The 16,519-nt window shown below is 34.9% G+C and overlaps 1 protein-coding gene across 1 annotated transcript in view; it reads right to left on the minus strand.

Moving 5' to 3' along the window:
- The window catches only part of CCDC73 (coiled-coil domain containing 73), a 310,502-nt gene that overhangs the window by 49,848 nt on the left and 244,135 nt on the right, over positions 1-16,519 (minus strand). The window contains exons 5-8 of the mRNA XM_053672983.1: positions 16,114-16,185; positions 14,433-14,504; positions 12,641-12,676; positions 11,097-11,171 (exon numbers count right to left, since the gene is read on the minus strand). Coding sequence (XP_053528958.1) covers positions 11,097-11,171; positions 12,641-12,676; positions 14,433-14,504; positions 16,114-16,185 — 255 coding nt within the window. The remainder of the gene's footprint in view (positions 1-11,096; positions 11,172-12,640; positions 12,677-14,432; positions 14,505-16,113; positions 16,186-16,519) is intronic.

Raw genomic sequence — 16,519 nt, forward strand, 5'->3', positions numbered from 1 at the left:
TTTTCAAAATATTATTCACGATAACTTTCTTCCTTATAACAAAAACAATACACTCATTTATTTATTCAGCACATACTTATGGAGCACCTACTATATGCTAGCCACTTTCCTAGGATCCTAGGATTTAGCAGTGAACAAAACAAAGTTCCTCTCCTTTAAAAGTTTTATGTCCAGAGGGGATAGTGGTAGATGACAATAAAATACAAGTTAAAAGTACAGAAATTAACTACCAAGAAGACAAATAAAGCAAGAAGGACTGCAAAAGGAATATAGATGAGTTTAATATTTATTATCAGCTCTTCATTGAAGAAAATATGATGAAAACAAATTAAGAATAGGGAAAAGCATAAGGGATAAAGTTGTTTTAAACAAATCATCTCACAACCCAGAAACAGCAATCATTAATATTTTGGTTCCAGTAGGTACTTTTCAATGCATTTATACTTTTAAAAAGAGCCAGTGGGGAGAGGAATAATAATATATGTACTATGTTGTACCCTATTCGCCCAATATATAACAAACCCCTTTCTATGACAAATTGACCTACAACATAGCTTTTTAATGGTTATGTAGTATTCCAATATTTATACCATAGTCTACCAAATCACTCTCATTTTTGTCTATTTACCCAGTTTTATGAAACTATTCCAAAATAAATATACTTGTACCAAGAACTCTGTAGTTATTCATTTTAGCAGGATAAGTTCCAAGAATTCCCAAGATTTGTTCATTTTTATACACTTTTAACAATTTTATATAGTCCTCCAGAGTAGTTAACCAAGTTAAACCCCAACCAGCCATGTATGAGTGCACATTTTCTGAAATCCTGCTTGTATTTGATAAATTTTAAGCAAAAAACACAATAATCAATTCACATTTCCTATGAAATAAAATTTTTAACACACTGCTTTGAACAAGCTGATAATTTTATTTTATTTTGGTGAAATGGATTATGTACAATTGATTTCTTTAACAAATATTGAATGCTTACTGTCAGTTAAACATTTATATAGACATTGGGGGTACAATATTGGGCCAAAAATATTTGTCCAACTTAAATTCTGGGGAAGGTAGATACAAGCAATATAAATAAAAAATATTGTCTATTAAATATTGGTAAGTGCTAAAGAAAAATAAAAGGAATAACATAGGGTGGCTGAGAAAGTCCTTTCTGAGAAGGCAACTTCTGAGTAAAGACTTAAGAGAAGGAAGTGCATTCCAGCAAGTGCAAAGACCATAAGGTGGGGGAAATGTCTGGCGTGTTCAAAGCACAGCAAGGAAGCCAGTTTGGCTGTAAAGGAGTAAGCAGGGGGAACAAAAGCAAAAGATGAGTTCAAAAGTAGAAGAGGGGGAAGTGGGAAGCCATACCATTGCAGGTCTTGTAATGCATGATACGGATTTAGGCTTGTATCCTGAGTAAGAAAGAAAGCCACTAAAGAGTTCTAAGCCTGACTTACCTTTTTAAAGGAACACACTTTTATCTTAATGCTAGAGGAGGACAGAGGTGGAAGCAGAGACACCCCTATAAACTACTGAAATAATCCTCATGAAAGAGACTGACGAAAAAGAACTAGGATGTTAGTAATAACATCCTAGAACTAGGATGTTAGGTACAGTGAGAGTGGTCAGATTGTGGATATACTATGAGAAGGAAGTGGAAAAATCTGCAGCAGAAAAAAAAGGGAGCTTTAATTAATGAAAAAAGACAAAGAAATCAGTTTTCAGGAGAGGGAGATTTTAGGAACTTGGTGTTGGGCATGTCATGTTTGAAATGTCTTTTAGACATCCAACAGTCAATCCAGGCTGGCTTTGGAGCTAACTTTGGAAGTCCTCTGCAGGAAGATCCCATTTTAAAAACATGAGACTGGATAAGATCAGAATATTTTTAAGGCTTACAGACAAAGAAAAGTAAAAGGGTAGAGGTCATCTAGCAAAAAAAAATTTTTAAGAAAAAATTCAGATGTTCACTCTAATCCTGAATTTATTGTCGGTTACCATGATGATTAATTTTATGTGTGTCAACTTGACTGGGCCAAAATCTTATTTATATTTTTATCTCTTAAAAATATATATATGTATATTTACATATATATATGTAAGGGGAGGGAAGGGGAAGGGAGGGGAGGGGAGGAGAGAGAAAAGAGAGGGAAAAGAAGAGAGAGAGGGAGAAGGAAATGAAGAGAAAAACACCTCGCCCACAACCCAGGCCTGTGCCTTGACTGGAACTTGAATCAGCAACCTTTTGGTTTCCAGGCCAGTTCTCAATCCACTGAGCCACACCGGCTAAGGCATAATTTCTATAAATAATAAGAAAAAAACTTTCCCTAGTGGGATCAGTTTAAACTGCATATCTGAGATATGATAAGAATCACTAAACTAAATAACTGTATAAACTTTAAATAGGAAACTTAAAACCCTATTTCTTGTTTCACCTACTTTAAAGGATATTTCTATATATTGGATTCAACTTCATCTTACCAAACTTTGACTTGTTCATCAACAAGGCTACTAACATTTAAGTTTTCTTCTGTAGCCATAATTAAGTCTTCCATGATTTATTTTTAGGTTAACTACAAAAACTGCAAGCCAACAGTATTTAGATTGTTTCAATCAATATAAGTATTGTTTAATGTAGAACCCAACAAGATTTCCTGTATTTCCTTCTCTATGGATCCAACATTTTACATAAAGGAAGACTTTACTAAGGTAAGGACCTAAATTCCTTCTCTCTCCTTATTCTCCACCAACTGCTCAAAATCATCCAAAATTTTAGTCTGCTTTATGCCTTAATTATACAATCACTTATTTTCCCTGGAATTTTTAATCACTTTTCACTTTTTGTTGCTGTTTTTGTTACTGTTGAAACAATATATGAGGATTCCTTAATGCATTAATAACATCTTCCAGCTTCTTATTCATTGATCCGAGGCATAAAATCCATTTCTTTAATTTTATTGAAAACATTCATCTTGGCACTCATTGACATTTTGTTGTACTTGATTTTTATTCACTTTGTTACATCAAAGTAACAAGTAATCCAAAATAAAAACTGCCTAACATCCCAAATGAGGAGTATCTAAACAATGTTAAGAAAACCAGATAACAATCTAGAAAAATACAGACTTAGATCCCTATCTCATACTGTTACAAAAATAAACTTCAAATCATCAAAGATGTAAGGTAAAAGTTAGTACACAGGAAATAATAAAAGAAAACACAAGCAAATCCCTCAATTACTCTGGAGTAGTGAAAGCCTTTCTAACCATGACAAACTCTAAAAGCAGTTAAAAAATAAATATTAATACCAAAAATTGAACAAAAACCCAGAAGAAACAAAATCAAAACACAAATGACAAACTGAAGCTCAGGATACAGACAGCTAGGGCTTATTTCTGAGAAATATAAAGAATTCACGGGAGTACCCTGACCAGTGTGCTCAGTGGATTGGGCATCACCCCACAAACCAAAAGGTCACTGCTTTGACTGCAAGGCAGGACACATTCGTGGGTTGTGGATTCGATTTCTGGTCAGGATGTGTGCAAGAGACCATCAGCTGATGTTTTTCTTTCACATATAGCTATTTCTCTCCCTCCCTCTCTTTCCTCTTACTTTCCCCTCTCTAGAATCAATTTTTAAAAAAGAAAGAAAACAAAACAATTTTGAAAAAAAGAATCCATGGTAGTGACAGCAAGATGGCAGACTAGGAGGTCTCAGCTCTTATACACACACACACACACACATTTTAACAACTACCTACAAATGAAACTATAGCTCTGAAAGAGCTCTGGAGTATAATTAAGAAGCTACAGCAACCCAGTACAGCACAAAAAACAAAAATGACCAAATAAAAAAGTATAGGAAGCACTATGACTATGATGGCTCAATTGTTTGGGCTTTGTTCCACAAAGTGAAAAGTCGCTAAAAGTCACTAAATTCCTGGTCAGGGCACATGCCTGGGTTGCAGTTTTGGTCCCCAGTTGGGGCTTATACAAGAGACAACTGGTGGATGTTTCTCTCACATCAATGTTTCTCTTTCTCCCTCCCTTCTCCTCTCTCTAAAATTAAATAAAATCTTTAAAGAAAAGCATTTTACCCATATCATTCCATCATATAGGCTCAGGCAGCTCAGCTCCAAAAGGAATGACCTCAGCTACAACTCCCTCCCAAGAGGGGAAAGAGAGAGCAGAAAGACACCAATGGCTTTCGCCAATAAGGACTCTACCAGAACTCACCACTACCTAGGGCATCAGCAGACTTCAGTGTCAAGGAAAAGGACTAACATGGCCCTAGGTGACAGAGATGCCTGGAGCTCATGCCACCACTATTACATTCCTTGGAGCCAGGGACACCACTGTTCTCTGTACTGAGCCAGAGCTCACGGACCCAGAACCACACCTGATGCTGAAACACATCCCACCCAGTCAGCACCCTCACACCCACCAGTGCTAGTCAGAAAACTCTGGAAGAGATCTGATTCTTCAAATGCACAAACACCAAAACAAGGGTACAAGAAACATGAAAAAAATCAAGAAAACATGAAACTCAAAAGCAACATTATTAATTTCCAGTTACTACCCCACCAAAAAAAGGAGATCTGTGAACTACCAGGCAAAGAATTCCAAATAACTGTTTTAAAGAAGCAGCAAACTACAAGAGAACACAAACAGAAAACTCAAAGAAATCAGGCAAACAATACATGAATAAAATAAGTTCAATAAAGCAACAGAAATCAGAGAAAAACACCAAAAGAAATTATTGAGAGTTGAAGAATATAATGAATGAAATTAAAATGCAATAAAGAGCTACAATGGCACACTCCATCAGATAGAAGAAATAAACAATGAATTCAAACACAAATCATTTGAAATTATCCAGTCAGAGAAGATAAAAGAATGAAAGAAGGTTAAGAAAACCTATGAGATTCATGGAGATCACAAAAAGAAATCAAGAGAAAAGAGCAAAAAGCTAACTGAAAGAACGAATGACTAACATCTTCCCAAAGTTTCTAGTCATTGGGAAGAAAAAGCATATCCAGATTCATGGGGTTCAGAGGACCCCAAACAGTAAACTGAAACAAAAGTACACTGAGACGGATTATAATTAAACCACTGAAACTCAAGGACAGAGAATTCTGACAAGAGTCAGAGAAAAGCAACTTGTCACATTCAAGGGAACCCCCTAAAGATTATCTGAGGATTTCTCAGCAGAAACTTTGCAGGCCAGGAAATAGTGGGATGATATATTCAAAGTTCTTCAAGGAAAAAACTGCCAACCAAGAATACTATATCCAGAAAAGCTGCCATTTAAACCCTTAAGCAGTGATAGTCTTTCCCAGACAAACAAAAACTGAGGAAGTCAGTCACCACCTGACTTGCCTTATAAAAAACACTTAAGAAAGTTCTTAAAATTGAAATGAAAACATGCAAACAACAATACAAAAGCATATGAAAGAATAATTCTCACTGGTAACGATAAAATACAGAAAAATGTAAGTCAATAACAGTAGTACATCATTTACTTTTACCCTAATATTAAAGTTAAATGACAAAAATTTGTTAATGAAAACACAATATAAAAAGAAGCAAACTGACTAGAACACAAAGTGGTGGGTTGTAAAAGTGTACTACTTTTGTATGCAAATAAGGTTAAGTTAGTAACAACTTAAAGACAGCTGTAATTATGAGATATTTATACAACAGATAACCATAAAGATAAAAACCTATAACATGTATTCAAAAAATAAAGAGAAAAAAATCAGAAAATCATTACAAAAAACATCAAATAACAAAAGAAGACAAGATGGAAAGAGATGCATAAAACAACAGCAAAACAGAAAGAAAACAATGAATAAAATGAAAAGAATAATTCCACACATCAATAATTACTTTAAATGTATTACACTCTTCAATCAAAAGACAAATAGTGGCCAGCCAAGATGGAGGCGTAGGTAGACACACTGTACCTCCTCACACAACCGAAATTAAGGACAACAAAAATTTAGAAACAAAAAAGCACGCAGAACTGACAGAAAATTGAACTGTATGTAAGTACAACAACCATTCATCCAGACAGGTAAGAGGGGCAGAGAGGGGTCATGGCAGGAAAAAGCAGTGGCTTACAGACTTGGGCATGCAGGTAGTGGCTGGCAGACCTCAGGCACACAGGCAGCAGCCAGCAGACCCTGGGCGTGCAGGGTGGCAACAAGCAGGCCCAGTGAGGCATGCAAGGCGGCTGGCTGACCATGGTCACACATTCGCACGCAGATAAACCAGGCCAAAACAGTCAATGAGACAGACTGTGCAACCCAGGGCCCCAGCAATGGAAAGTAAAGCCTAAAAGCACCAATTGAAAAAACTTGCCGGGGATGAAAGTGCCAGGAGAGACTCCCAGATTCACAGGAGAGTTTGCTGGAGAGACCCACAGGGTCCTAGAATGTACACAAGTACACCCACCCAGGAATCAGCACCAGAGGGGCCCAACTTGCTTGTGGGAAGCAGCAGAAGCAACTGAAATCCGAGAGAGCGGAACAAGTGCCATTGCTCTCTTTATGACCCCGTCCCCACATACAGCCTCACAACCCAGCAACTGGGTTGCCCCACCCTGGTGAACACCTAAGGTTCCGCCCCTTACTATGTAACAGGCATGACCAGACCCCCCCAAAAAATGGCTCAAACAGAAGAACAGATCAAAGCCCCAGAGCCAATACTTTTAAGCTACCAAGAGATAGCCAACCTATCAGATGCACAGTTCAAAACACTAGTGATCAGGATGCTCACAGAACTGGTTGATTTTGGTCGCAAATTAAATGAAAAATGAAGGCTACACTAAGTAAAATGAAGAAAAATGCACAGGGAACCAATAGTGATGGAAAGGAAACTGGGACTCAAATCAAAGGAGTGGACCAGAAGGAAGAAAGAAACAACCAAACAAAAGAATGAAGAAACAAGAATTCAAAAAAATGAGGAGAGGCTTAGGAACCTCCAGGACATCTTTAAATGTTCCAACATCCGAATTATAGGGGTACAAGAAGGGGAAGAGGAAGAGCAACAAGTGGAAAAATTATTTGAACAAATAATAAAGGAGAAATTCCCCAATCTGGCAAAGGAAATAAACTAGGAAATCCAGGAAGCTCAGAGAGTCCCAAAGAAGGTGGACCCAAGGAGGAACACACCAAGGCACATCATAATTACATTAGTCAAGATTAAAATGAAGGAGAGGAGACAGCAAGAGTTAAGGGGACAGTCACCTACAAAGGAGTTCCCATCAGACTGTCAGCTGATTTCTTCTTACAGGCAAGAAGGGGCTGGAAAGTATTCCAAGTCATGAAAAGCAGGGACCTACATCCAAGATTGCTCTATCCAGCAAAGCTTTCATTTAGAATGGAAGGGCAGATAAAGTGCTTCTCAGATAAGGTCAAATTCAAGGAGTTCATCATCACCAAGCCCTTATTATATGAAATGTTAAAGGCACTTATCTAAGAAAAAGAAGATAAAAAACATGTACAGTAAAATGATAGCAAACTCACAATTATTAACAACCACACCTAAAACAAAAAGCAAGCTAAAAGGACAGCTAGATCAGGAGCAGAACCATAGAAATGAAGATCACATGGAGGGTTAGCAACAGGGGAGTGGGAGAAGAAGGGGGGAGAAGGTACAGAAAATAAGTAGCATAGACAGTAGGTAGAAGATAGACAGGGGGAGGGCATATGGGGATAGACAGTATGGGAAATGTAGAAGCTAAAGAACTTATGACACATGGACATGAACTAAAGGGGGGATGTGGGTGGGAGGGGGTGTGCAGGGTGGAGGGGAATGAAGGGAGAAAATGGGACAACTATAATAGCATAATCAATAAAATATATTCAAAAAAGACATATAGTGGCCAAATAAAATTTTTTAAAAATCAAGAGCCAGTGACATGTTATCTACAAAAGACTCACTTCACACTTAACAACATACATAGGCTGAAAGTAAAAGCATGAAAAATATATGTCAAATAATAACCAAGAGAAAGTTGGGGTAGCTATATGTAAATTAGACAAAAAAGACATTTTTTTAATCCTCATGGACATTTTTTTCATTGCTTTTAGAGAGGAAAGGAGAAGGAGAGAGGGAGAGAGGAAGACCGGGTAGAGGTAGGGGAGAGTGGGGGAGAGAATGCAAAAGAGAAACATCGATATGATAAAAGAAACATCAATTGGTTGCCTTCTTGTATACAGCCTGACCAGGTATTGAACATGCAACCTGGGTATGTGCCCTGACTGGGAATCAAAACTGTGACTTCTTGGTGATAGGACGGACAATGCTCCAACTGAGCCACGCTAGCCAGGGCATCACACAAAAGAGACTAAATCAAAAACTGTCTCTAGAGACAAAGGTCATTACGTAAAGCTGAAGAGTCAATTCAACAGGAAGATATTATAATACTTATAAGTATATAAGCAGCCAACATTAGAGCCCCTAAAAATACAAGATCCGGGAAAAGTAACACCTGATTGAGTGTGGGTGGTTGGGTAATAATATGGGTGTAATAATTTATAGTTTTAATTTGAACATTTCATCTAAAATGTCACATGGTATGATGAGCAGAATTACATGCTTATGGTTTTGTAATAAAAGATTTTGTAATAAAAAGGGGGTGTTACTTGTGTTGGACTCTGTATAAAGCAAATATAAACAGATCAGAATAGAGAAGAATACAATACTCCAATACCTCACTTTCCATAATGGACAGCATATCTACACAGAAAATCAATAAACACCTGACTTGAACATCACTATAAATCAAATGGACCCAACAGACATACACCAAACTTTTCACACAACAGCAAAACAATATGCATTCTTCTCAAGAGCACATGTAACATTCCCCAGGATAGGTCAAATGTTAGAACTCAAAAATAGTCTTAACAAATTTATGAAGACTAAATTATTCCAAGTATCTTTTCTGACCACAGTAGAATAAAACTAGCAAACAGTAACTAAGAAAGCAGTAACAAAATTCACAAACACACAGAAAGTCAGTAACACTCTTGAATAATAATTATGTCAAAAGGGGGGATGTAAAAAGTATCTTTAGACAAACAGTTCTATATACAAACAAAAAAATAACCAAAAAGGAAATTCAAAAAAAGAAATTATTAAGTTCACAATAGCAATAAAAAGAACATATTTAAAAATAAATTTAACCAATGTAGTAAAAGAACTGTACACAGAATATTAGGAAACACTGATGAAGGAAATTTCAAAAGACAGATAATCCTGTGTTCATGGGCACAGGAATTAATATTGTTAAAATATCCACATTACCCCAAGTGATCTGCAGATCCAATGCAATCCCTATCAAAATCACAATGTCAATCTCTACAGAAATAGAAAAAACAATCCAAAAATGTACATGGAATCACAAAAGACCCTGACAAGCCAAAGCAATCTTGAGCAAGATAAATAAAACTGGAGGCATCATACTTGCTGATTTCAAAATGTATTTCAGAAGTATAGTAATCAAAACAATATGATGCTGGCCTAAAAAAACACACATATTAACCAAAGGAACAGGATGGAGAGCCCAGAAATAAATCTATGGCCAACTGATCTTCAACAAGAGTACCAAGAATACACAACTAGGGAAGAGCAGTCTTCAATAAATGGTGTTGGATAGCTACTTTCAGAAGACTTGAAACTGGACCAGTACCTCACACCATATATAACTTCTTACACTATTACGAAAATCAACTCAAATGGATTCAAGACTAAAACGTAGGACCTGAAACAGTAAAACTACCAGAAGGAAAAAAAATGGGAAAAGAGCTTCTTGACATTAGCCTAAGCAATTATTTTTTTTGTTTTTTTTTGATATAACACTAAAAGCACAAGCAACAAAAGCAAAAACACACAAGTGGGATTGTATAAAACTAAAAAGCTTCTGTACAGCAAAGAAAATAATCAACAGAGTAAAAAGACAACCTACACAATGAGAGAAACATCTGCAAACCATATATCTGATTAAGGGTTAATATCCAAAATATATAGAGAATTCATATATTCGATAGCAAAAAAAAAAAAAAATCCACAGGAAACCTCAACCCAATTCAAAAATGGGATGAGGACCTGAAAAGACATTTCTCAAAAGAAGACACATTGATGGCCAACATATATGAAAATGTGGTAGACATTGTTCATCAACAGGGAAATGTAAATCAAGCCCACAATGAAGTATCACCTCACAGCTATTAGAATGGCTATGATAAAAAAGACAGCTAAGTTGTTCATGAAGATGTGGACAAATGGGAACCCCTGTACTGCCTTAATCAGAGTAAAGGAAGAAAGTTTATCATCTGCTTAAACAAGTCCACGCTACAGTGTGAATTACCTGATTAGGTAGTGACCATCAGAATCCTCCTGTTGTAAAACTATATTTTGCTCTCTGTAGTTAATGTTATCTATATGATGATACTTTGAAATCATGTGAGTACCTACTCCCCCGACAATCTTTATTTTACTTTTTAATCTTATATTAATGTTTCCTGTTTTCCGTAAGGAATGTAAGCTCCACAAGGGTAGAAATTTTTGCCCTTTTTATTCATTGCGGTATCCCCAGTACTTAGGTCAGTGGTTGGCACATAGCAGACCTTCAACAGATATTAAGTGAATAACCATTAGTTGTACACCTCTGTATTCTCTATGAGACTGTGAACAAAGGCAAAATGTGTTTTCTTCATCTTTGGATTTGCAGAAAATAAGCACATTACTAGCAAATAATAGTGACTCAGTCAATGTTATTTTAAGTTTTAATGGTGTGGGTGAATCTGCCATAATATACAGACCTGACTTATTTTCCTCATATATTAAGTATTAAAAACAGTATGTATCTAATTATATTACTATAAAAATAATAAAATTTATTCTAATGTTTCTTTTTAAAATAAAAATCCTTCCATTTGAAATTCAAGACTCTAAGGGACAAAAGTACTAATATATTATCATATACGGTTTTTTATTAGCTTTCCTTTGCTAGCTTACATGTTTAATGATATTTTACTGATACAATGCTAAAATACCAAATTACTTTTTAAACAATACTTATTACTCTACCTGTAACATTTTTAATGTTTCCTTTAATCCTTCTATTTCTTTTTCTTTTATTTCTGTAGCAAGCTGATATTTTCCCTGTAAGTAAAAAACTATATTTCAGTACTTTCCAATGTAAATGATATTATTAAGGGGAAACATAAGAGCTGAAGAACCAAAATCTCTACTTTAAATTAATATTTCACAGGCTTTACACTTGTATTTGCACTACAACTTTAATTTCTAATGAATTCAAAATACTATAAAATTACAGTAAGTCCTTTAAGACTGTATATATATATCATAAAACTGGAAACCTTATGGTAACAATAAGTCACTTTATCAGTAGAGCATTCCTAAGAACTTATGAATGCTATATAATTACCATATTTTGCAATGTATATTGAGTACTTTTTTGTCCAAAGTTCTAAGGGAAAAATAAGGGTGCACATTATACATGGGTAGTACCTGAAATACCTTGTATGTGTTCTTGTGTTTTGTAATTATTTGTTACATAAAATTCCTTGTACCATAATATGTTCAAAAATAAATGCTAAAATTCTTTTATGATACAAAAAAACAAGTGTCTAAATATAAATAAATAAATAATTGGATTTAAAGGATTTTTTTCCCTGGAAGTTTGGGCCAAAAACATGGGTGCACATTATACATGTTAAAATATAGTAAGTATTTAATTCATATAACTAGAATAAATATATGCTAATTAATAACATACAGGTGTAAATATATATTCTTATATATATATCTCCTTAAACATATTAGGATATGGGAGAATTTTTAAAAGGTCTTTTGCTAAAAATAAACTATAAATTATTAATATCATAAATAATATGTTCATTGAAATACTCAAAACATGTACTGTTAGTTAGCTAGAGAAAATATTTAATGACAGATGAATTTTTAGCATTGTTTGGAGTTGCGTCCTTTTTTCCAGTTAGTCAGCATCTAGATGCCCTATCATTTTAATATTACTTAAAGAAGGTAATCACATTGAACAAGCACTAAAAATATACTTAATAGAAATATAAAAGATCATTAATTTGGGGGCTGAAGAGATCTGGATTCTAGTCCCAACTTTGCCACTTGAAAATGGGAGCTTCAGCTTCAGCAAATCATTTGCCAGATTTTGAAGACTATAAGACACACTTTTCCCCAAATTTGGGTGGAAAATGGGGGTGCATCTTATAGTTAATGTAGCTTGCCTGGCTCCCTGGGTGGGTGGGTGGGTGACAGCCTATGTTATTTGTGTTATTAAATACTTTACCACATTTTTTGCTTCAAAATTTTTTTCCTCCTCTAAAACCTAGGTGTGTCTTATGGTCTGGTGCATCTTACAGTCCGAAAATTTGGTAAGCTTGCTAGGTCTCAGGATTATCAAATGTAAACAACAATGATCAAGGAACATGATTCCTGAGTTCTTCCTGTTTCTAAGATTTTAAGCAATTAATAGTGTCCCTTAGTTTATAACTAATGCTCCTTTCCGTTATGGGGAACAACTGATATTTAAATATATTTAACTATACTTTAAATTATTAAAAAATGTATACCTTTTCTTCCTCCAAAGCATACATCTTCATCTGAAACTATAAACAATTTTAAAAATTAAAATACAGGTAAGTAAACTGTTAACAGTGATTTACACTGGTCAGTGAGACTACAGATATATTTTATATGCCTATTTTACAGATATACTTTATATTTGAACTTAACATAATATGAATATGCCTTTACATTGAGAAAATAAAATAATAAAAGATATGACACTGAAAAAAAGCCTGTCACCAAAGTAAGTAAACAATTTAATCACACTGATTAGGAGGCAACAATCATCCTTGAAAGTTTACTTTTGATCTCCGGAAGCTTTTTTCTTAAATATCTCAGTAATTTGCCATCTACTCATAAATAACAACATAATCTTTTCTAAGAACATACTTTTATGAAATCAATACCACTTGTATTTGCATTGACAATATTTTGTGAAAATTTTAAAAATGCATCTGCCAATTTAATAAATAATAACATTTTAAATCAGGAAAACTCAAGTGAACATGCCAAAGAAAAATTAAATATCCAAGCAATACAAGGATACTAGGCAAGGTTGTTAAGAAATAAAATTTTTCTTTGGAATTTTCCAAATTTCTCATTACATTTAAGAATTCTTTCTTTAAAAAAAAAAAAAAAGAAAGAAAGAAAAGACAGAAAAGAAATAAGAAGAGCCCAAGAGCACGATCTCTCCTGTTCTTCAGATACCTGGATATTCTTATCTTTGCTCAAAGTCCCTGTGGTAACCAAGACTTGCTCTCTCCTAGACAAGACTATGCTGTAAAGAGACTTCTGCTTCCTTACCCTTGATTAAAACTCCCATAACTTTGAAGAGGCCAATTTCAGACTAAAAGAAAGAAAGTTTATCATTTGCTTAGATAAATCTACACTACAGTGTGAACTACCAATAACCTTAACCCACTAGTGATTTATATTGTTTCTAAACACATATGCCCATATGGAGATGAAGACCAAAAAAAAAGGAATAAGCAAAGAACAGTGATGTTGGAAAGGCTGTAAGAAAAACACTTCCGCCCTGGCTGGTGTAGCTCAGTGGATTGAGTGCGGTTCGATTCCCAGTCAGGGCACATTCCTGGGTTGCAGGCCAGTTCCGGGCAAGGGGACTCATGGGAGGCAACCATACACTGATATTTCTCTCCCTCTCTCCTTCCCTTCCCCTCTAAAGATAAATAAAATCTTTTAAAAAATAAAGAAAAACACTTCCAAAGGATATTTTCCATAAGCACATTTCTTACACATATATTTTCTAACTAGGGACTGAAGAAAAATTTGAGGTTGTAAAGAAGAGCTAAAGAATTCAAAATAACAAAGGAGTTGCTATTCAATTCTTTAGAAATATTTTACTTTTCCTTTTTTTCTATTTTCCTACTAGTCTTTTTTAGTTGCTTATGGTATTTATGGAGGGCTTTGGTGCATGATAATCACATCCCCTGATCTGTTACCTGTCCCTGCTCCCATCTGGCTCGGGTAAAAAGTAATGCGGAAAGGTCCAAGGATACTCAAATAAAAAAGAGAAAGAGTATACACACCACTATCCCAACTTATTTAGGACAGATGACAACACATCTCCAACAAAAACAGTTTCCCCAATTTCCATAACTCATTCTACCACATTATACTTTTTATTATCAATTATGACTTAAAATAACTTTATTCATTTCCTGCTTTTCAGTAATACCTTTTTTCTTTATTGAATATGGAGAATGATTTACGGTATTCATGCGGGGGGAGTGCAATATTTAAAACCGTAGTGCTTGGCTACCCTTATGAAATTACCTGCTTTTTAAAAACTGCCATTGCTTCTTTGTGCTGCTTTGTTAACATTTCCTTTTGATTCTGAAGAGTTTCCTATTTTAAAAAATGATGAAAAATTAAAATAAATTCTAGCAACTCTTTCCATTCTAAATTGTAATGGGACTCACTACTTAAATAAAAGTTAAACATTTGTTGTATATATAACTTCATGTTCTTGAAATACAACTTTAAACCAATTTATGATTTTGTAACTGTCATGGCATCAGCATACAGTAATTGTGTCTCCACTTGGCTCTTCATGATAAAATGCATTACTGTTTAAATTTTAAACTCTAAATACGGCTTGCTCCAAAGCTTTTTGCAAGAAAATATCTTTCATCAATAATGTTACTAAAGTTAACACTGCTCATATACAAGCAGACTATATAGCCTTAGAGTTTCCAAAGAAACCAACTTTATTATCTAAGCACAAATGTTCACATAGCAACATATAATTCTTTAAACTCACAGAAATAAGTTCTCAGGCACACAATGACCAGAGGGGAGAGGGGGAGGGAATTTCAGGGGAAAAGGGGAAGGGTTTACAGGAACTAGTATAAAGGACACATGGAAAACAACTAAGGGGGGTAGAAATGGGAGGGAGGTGGGGAGCACTGGGGGGGTAGGATGGGAGTAAAAGACAGAAAACTGTACTTGAACAACAATCAAATAAAAATAATAATAATAATTTTTTAAAAAGAAATAAGTTCTTAGAAAAAACAAAATTACCACAGGGCATTTTAAATTTTTTTACTTTCAATTATAGTTTGCATTCAATGTTTTTTTTTATTAGTTTCAGGTATACAGCATAGTGGTTAGACAATCATATATGAGATCTATCCAGAAAGTATCCAGCCAAGAAACATGGAAAATAGAGACATTTATTGAAGAAGATACAAGAAACATTGTACAAAGGATAATGACGCCTCAGTCCCCTTCAAAGTAGGCACCTTGGGACCTCACACAGTTCTCCCAACCACCAGCAGCTGCCCTGTCATATTTTCCTGAATCTCATTGCCAATCTGAAATCTCTTTCCTTTCAAAGGTGATTTTAGTTTTGGAAGTCACAGGGTGCCAAATTTGGGCTGTAGTGGGGCTGAGTCACCTGGGTGATTTGCTGTTTCACCAGAAAGCTCTGCACGAGACGTGATGTATGAATGCGATGTGATGCATGAGTGAGACATGAGCAGGCACACTGTCCTGATGAAGCTGCCAATCACCAGCTGCCCACAGCTGTGGCCTTCTGAATCATCTGAATAGTTTCTGCAGAGGAATGTTTTAAGCTTCACACAAAATCTGCAGATTTGTTGTTCTACTAGCTCAATAATTTCGAATGTGACTAAATGTAGCACAGTTCTGAGGTTTCACTTAAATATTTTGACTCCTCTATAACACGATATATTTCTCCAATATGAAACAGTTCATGGATTTCAGCATTGTACTCAATGTTACTCTTAGATATTTTCTTATCAGAAAGCCTGAATAAAAATTATTCTAAATTTTCAGGAAGCCCAAATGTTAATAGTTTCAGTTGGAACTTTCTTGAGACTTTGTTTAAAATGATACACATGTTTTAGAAATTTAAAAATTAACTTTGCAATTAAATAATAGAATATATTTCTAAATAGTTGCTAAAAATGCTAATCTGAGAAAAAATACTCACATTATGCCATTTCAGTTCTTGTGTCTCCACAATAATTTTACCAATCTGCTCTTCATATTTAATTTCTGCATCCTAGGACAAAAAGAAGAAAGATGCTAGGAAAACTAGGACTTAAAGTTTTCCAGGTTTAACTCTTTTCTATAAAGATTTAAAAAAAAATCTTCCCACCATTACAACAAGAAAAAAGCTGGATAAATTGCAAATTAAACAGACAAACCCGTAAGAGAAAAGAAGTCTCAGATCAACCAAGTCACGCAAAATCTAGACTCAGGTGCCTGCTTGGAGAACAAATCACACCATTTGATTACCTAGAACTTGGCCAATTTATGATTTTTTAAGCCACTGAGTACTGATAAGAAACCTCAGCTAAAAGAACTTAATAATTGCTAAGGGCAGAATATGGGCT

The sequence above is a fragment of the Artibeus jamaicensis genome, unplaced genomic scaffold, assembly GCF_021234435.1.
Source record: "Artibeus jamaicensis isolate MK-2021 breed Jamaican fruit bat unplaced genomic scaffold, CSHL_Jam_final contig_797, whole genome shotgun sequence".
Taxonomy (NCBI): domain Eukaryota; kingdom Metazoa; phylum Chordata; class Mammalia; order Chiroptera; family Phyllostomidae; genus Artibeus; species Artibeus jamaicensis.